Source organism: Echinops telfairi, unplaced genomic scaffold, assembly GCF_000313985.2.
Source record: "Echinops telfairi isolate 266 unplaced genomic scaffold, ASM31398v2 ScPeMD7_5592;HRSCAF=6446, whole genome shotgun sequence".
In the NCBI taxonomy this organism is placed as follows: Eukaryota; Metazoa; Chordata; class Mammalia; order Afrosoricida; family Tenrecidae; genus Echinops; species Echinops telfairi.
The window spans coordinates 50,107,231-50,112,638 of NW_022109491.1; the positions used below are offsets into that span (position 1 = coordinate 50,107,231).

Genomic DNA, 5,408 nt, shown 5'->3' on the forward strand with positions numbered 1-5,408 from the left:
TATATATGTATGGATTGTGATAAGAGTTGTAAGAGCCCCCAATAAAATGATTATAAAAAAATAAAAATAATAAAATTATTTTTAAAAGAAAAAAAAAAAGACCATTTAAAGAGAACAGATTTATTATTGCATTATCAGTAGTTTACTTCATGAAGCAATCTCTGAGTGTGTGGAATTTCACATTTCATTTTTTAATGGCCAAAATATGTGAATAAATCAGAAAATGGACATTAAAAGCAAAAAAATGTATTGTTAACAAACCAAATATAAGATACCTTTGTGTAACTAATTTATCAAATTTAAATTTCATATATAACTGACCACAAATTAGCTAGTACAACCAGGGAAGATAAGACAATATTTCTAAATAACACAGGAGCCCAAGCATCAGGTTATATAACATGTTAGTCCTGTGTGTTACCTGCTCAGTTATATTCTTCGTAATACTGCTTACAAAGGCATAATCTATCTCAATGAAAGATGCCACCTACTGCCAATTCACAGAACAGTAGGGACAACGCGAGGTAAAGGATATTCCAGAAACTACATCAAGTCATTTTTTAAAAAAGACATAGTGGAAAACGAAGTTGACTGATAGCAGCTGACAAAAGCAGTCTGGTCACAGATGCTTTCCACCTCCCAATACGCATTCAAATTAACTAGATTATGTCTATCCCAGACACCCTGACCAAATAAATATGCCAGATTCTCTCTTCACTAATACATCATCAATTTTACACTAGGGCATGTTATGTGCTCTATCAGTTTCTGCAAGGATTTACAGTGAACATCTGTACAAAAAAATGTTTACATACACACAGGATGTCATTAATGAAATCAAGAAGATTGGAGGCTATCCTCAGAAAAGCAGGACATATTATGAAAAACAGACAAATAATGACTTCTAAAGTGTGGACAGAGTTTGACCTGTATAACCAAAACCTAGTGGTCAGCATGAAATCAGAAGGGAAATAGGAACAATGTCAGCTCAAGTTTACCACTGACTAAGGGATGCAGGGATGCTTCTCTGACCAAAGACTGAAAGGCTTCATTTGTTTTGGGAGTAGATTGCTAGGGAAGAGATGTGGGCACTAGTTTTATTCAACAAAGACTTAGAAACCCAGTTCCATAGTTCTGAGCTACTGGGATGAAACAGGAAACCAGAAAGCTCCTAGCTGCCATGGACAGCCACTCTAACGGAGAGGAAGAGACAATGCAAAAGCAGGATGATGAGGAAGCACATCACAGAACATGATATAAGTAAGGGGACATGTGCTCTGAGGAGGCAAAAAGGAAAAGCTGGCAAGTAGGTTCCTGGGTATTCTTGAAAGGAGCATGGTTTTAATTTTAACTAGGTCATCCTAGTAGATTTATAGAAAACATTTGAAGGATACAGGAAAGTTAGCCATGCAAACTTTAAGAATGTGGAAAGTTAGCCATGTGGATATTTATGACGAGCTTTGCAGGCAGATAGAAGAGCTAATGCAAAGGTCCTGAAGCAGGAGCCACTTGGAATGCATAAGGAGCAACAAAGAGACCAGTGTGGCTGGAGCAGGTCTGATGAAGAAAAGAGTAACAGAAGAGGTCTGAGGTGGCGGTGGTAAAACTAGCGGGGCTTTAGAGATCATCTGGAAGGCTTGAGCTGTTCCTGTGTGAAGTAGGGACCAATGCAAGGTTGTAAACATCAGAGAAAGAGAATAAGATTTACCAATTGTATGGATCACTTCAATTGTCCTGGTACACTTGTGCAGGAGTGGGGGTGGGGAGAGAGGAGAAATTAAAGACCAGACCAAGCACAAGCTGGGGAGACACTGATTAGGGAGCCCTAGATGTGGAGAGAGACAGAAAGAGAGTCTGTGGTTAGGAGGGGAGCGCTGGGTGGGAGGTGAGATTAGAATTCAGGGTAGACATGCTGGGTTAGATGACTGTTGAGCACATGTAGAGAGTTGAAGCAAATGGACAGAGAAATCTGGGGTTTGGGGAGGTCTGGGTCAAAGCTAGATTGGCAAGCAACTGGCACACTGACAATATTGAAAGGTAAATGCTAAGTGAGTCTAAGAACTCATCAAGGAATTAAGAGATAGGACTGCGGGTTTTAAACCCCAGGACACCTCATGCTAGCTGGTGAGAAGAGGAGGAAGCAACAAAGGAGTCTGGGAGAGTGGTCACTGATGTGACAGGAAGACTGGGTGAGCACATGGAGTCCTAGAAACCAAGGTGAGAGAGCAAACAGAGGAGTGCGCAACTATCTGATTATATGATTCAGTCAGATAGGATGGAATGTTAATCTCTGTGAGCATGCATTCATTATTGTGACAATAATCATTCATTATCTCCTGCATAACACCTTTCTCTTTCTGAATCACACCATGGTACGTAACAGGACACCTTTATACCAACATTTGTCTCAAATCTGAGACAAAACAGACTCTGGGGTCTGACAATGTGCTTCCTTCTCACTGAGGCACACTTCATCTCTGCTGGTAATCCCTAGTTTGCCATGTAGACATTTGTGAAGAGCTCTGCAGACAGAAGCGCTGATGCAATTGACAGGAACAGCAGCGTTTGGGCCAGTTTTAGAGAGTAATGAAATGAGCATAAATTCATAGAATGCCACAAAATACAAAGTCTCAGAATAAATAAGTGCACATTAAAGGTTACCTAATTCCTCCTTTCTCCTGTCATTCTAAACCATAGCTCAGATAACCAGACCTATGTGAAACATAGGGAGCTAAGTGGCATTCACCTACCTTCTCCTCTATGGTCACAGCCTTTATTTTAAAGGTATAAAAATGTCTGCAGAACTTTAAAAGCACTTAACCACACGTTTGTTAGTGACAAGAGTGACCTTAATGACAGAGCCCATAATGACAGAATTGAAGATTCTTTTGGCAATATCAGTATTTTTAAACGAACCAGACAAATGGAGTAACAGGGGGAATTAATCAAATTTAACCAATTCTCATGTCTTAAGACATGCTTTACAGGAAAACAATATATCTATTGAGCCCTAAATCTGGGGGCCCTCCAGCAGCTCCTCCCAAAAGCCTCTTCAAGAGGATAGAGTTCTAACGTCAACTGATTTATCAGTTTTGCAGCAAGTTTATAACGAATCCTGTTGACTGCTTACCTTCTCAATGTCAACAAGCTCAGTCTCATAGATTTCTGCAATAGTAATATGGTGCTTGGCTGCAATTGTAAATCTTCCCTGGTGGAAAAAGAAAAAAAGAGAGAGTCACATCTTCTGTTTCTAAAAACCTATTTGCGTGTCAATCAGTTTGAGTAGGAATGACAAAAGAGCACAACCATAAGTCATGTCAAGGATTCCACCCCACAGCCATCCATCCAAGCAGTACAATGTCTTACCATGTCTGTGTAAATGTCGATGGCTGCATTTAAGCAGTTGATAGCCTCTGCAGCGTAGGCATTTAAGAAAAACAATGAAAATTCCATTCAGTCAAAGAGAGCTCAAGTGAAACTGTCTTCTTGGCTATTAGAACTTTAATGAGGTACAATTTTGGGGTGGAGGGAGGGTAGGTTAATTAGTGAAAAGCAAACACAAATCATGCAGAAGTCCAGACTCATCAACATAGCTTTGTTCATAGAGGCTACTGTGTAATTTAGAAAATTGCAGTTGAAGCCAATACTAGCTCTTACTCTTAAATTTAAAGTGAGGACTCCATGCAGGTGAAGGATCAGCCTACAGAGACAATAAAACCATGGTGGGTTGTCAGCAACACTGATAAATTTTAAATGTAACTGTCAATATGTAACTTATTTTTGGAGACAGTATCACTTCATAAGAAAGATTCCAACAGGTCCTATTCTTCATGCAGCCAAAATCAAAATTCAAGTCTAGACAACACTTAAGAGAAGTCAACATTTTGTACAATGTACAAAGATGTTAACTTTTGGTGTAAACACATTCACAAAAGGAAAAAAAAAAATCAATAAATGATAATGCTTATTAACTAAAATTGTAAGACAGTGAAGTGACAACTTTTTCATGACATAAAATGATGGTATCCTGGCATATGGTTCATAGCTCCAAGCTTATTACTTTTAGTTTAAAAGAGATATAAAGTGAAAAGGTTTGACAAGAAAATTAAATAAATTAACATTAAGAATAAATTTGAAAGGTAATTTTACATAAATTATGTAAAAATATGGATTCAATGTTATATTTTTAAATATTCAAAAAATATATAGTGAAAAATAAGCCATCTATAAATCCTCTGAAATCCAATGTTAAAATTTTGATGCATTCTCCTCCTCTTGTTTTTCAAAATGTGTTTCCTGGAGTGTAAACCTCTTCTGAAATTTGGATTATATATTAAGTTTCACGTGGTTTCCTCAATAGTTATTCTGTGACTATTTACTATCCAACGGAGGATTCTTTGAATCCACAGAAAACAATGCCAGAATCATGTTCGTAAGTACTGACGCCTTCTGCTGGCACCATCCTTTCTCACTGCGCATTTAGGGTGATACCAGTTCTTCATTTCTGGAAATAAACTGTAATTAATCTTTACACAAAAGTCTTGGAAAGCACCTCATTTCTTTATGACATACTTATGAAAGTGGGATTTCTGCTAAAAAAGGGAGAAACTCAGAAGTTTTCAGTACACATGCTAAGTGTGACACTTTTCTGACTAAAAAAGAAATTAACACAATATTTCACAACTTGAAATATTTTTTTACACAAATATTTTGAAAAATATATTTTTTAAAAAGATGAATAATGTGAATAAGAGCTGCTTATAAGCATTCTAGTAATACAATTTCACATTAACTAGATCTTAAAACTCACTAAATATTTGTAAGAAGCTACATATTTAAGAGTAAATGAACAAATAGCCAGAATAACACTAAAGGCCCAAATGATTAAGAAACTATTCCTAATGTTAAAAAAATATCTACTATTCCAAAGTACAGAAATTCCTTTCTACCAGGACATTGAAAAAGGCCCAACAGTATCACCTATGATAAACGACTCGAGCATATACTTACTTTAACATACACCTGACAATAGCAATACTGACAGATGGGTCCGAGAGATGATACACAACATGTACAGCTGTGTCTTACCTTGTGGGTCTGCCTTTTTATAAGCATTTCCAGCATCCACAAAACTGGTAGCAGAATCATGTTTGCTCTGCAGCTGCATATGGAGCTTGGCTGCTTGACAAAATGCATTTCCAGATGCTGAAAAAGAAGATTTTACACTTAGACATAGAGGAACTAAGTGACCTTATGAAACAGCCCTAGGTTCCACCCCTATAAATGTCCTATTTTATTGAAAAAGTAGCATCTCAATCAGAAGCATATAAGTATGTTAGCTCACTCAAGAAAACCTCATTGCTATCAAATCACTTAAGACTCATGTTGGCCCTATGGGACAGAGTAGA

The 5,408-nt window shown here is 37.4% G+C and overlaps 1 protein-coding gene across 1 annotated transcript in view; it reads right to left on the reverse strand.

Annotated features, from left to right (window-relative positions):
* Positions 1-5,408, reverse strand: part of NAPB (NSF attachment protein beta) — a 61,972-nt gene that overhangs the window by 22,986 nt on the left and 33,578 nt on the right. The window contains 3 exon segments of the mRNA XM_045295255.1: positions 3,131-3,208; positions 3,367-3,413; positions 5,089-5,205. Coding sequence (XP_045151190.1) covers positions 3,131-3,208; positions 3,367-3,413; positions 5,089-5,205 — 242 coding nt within the window.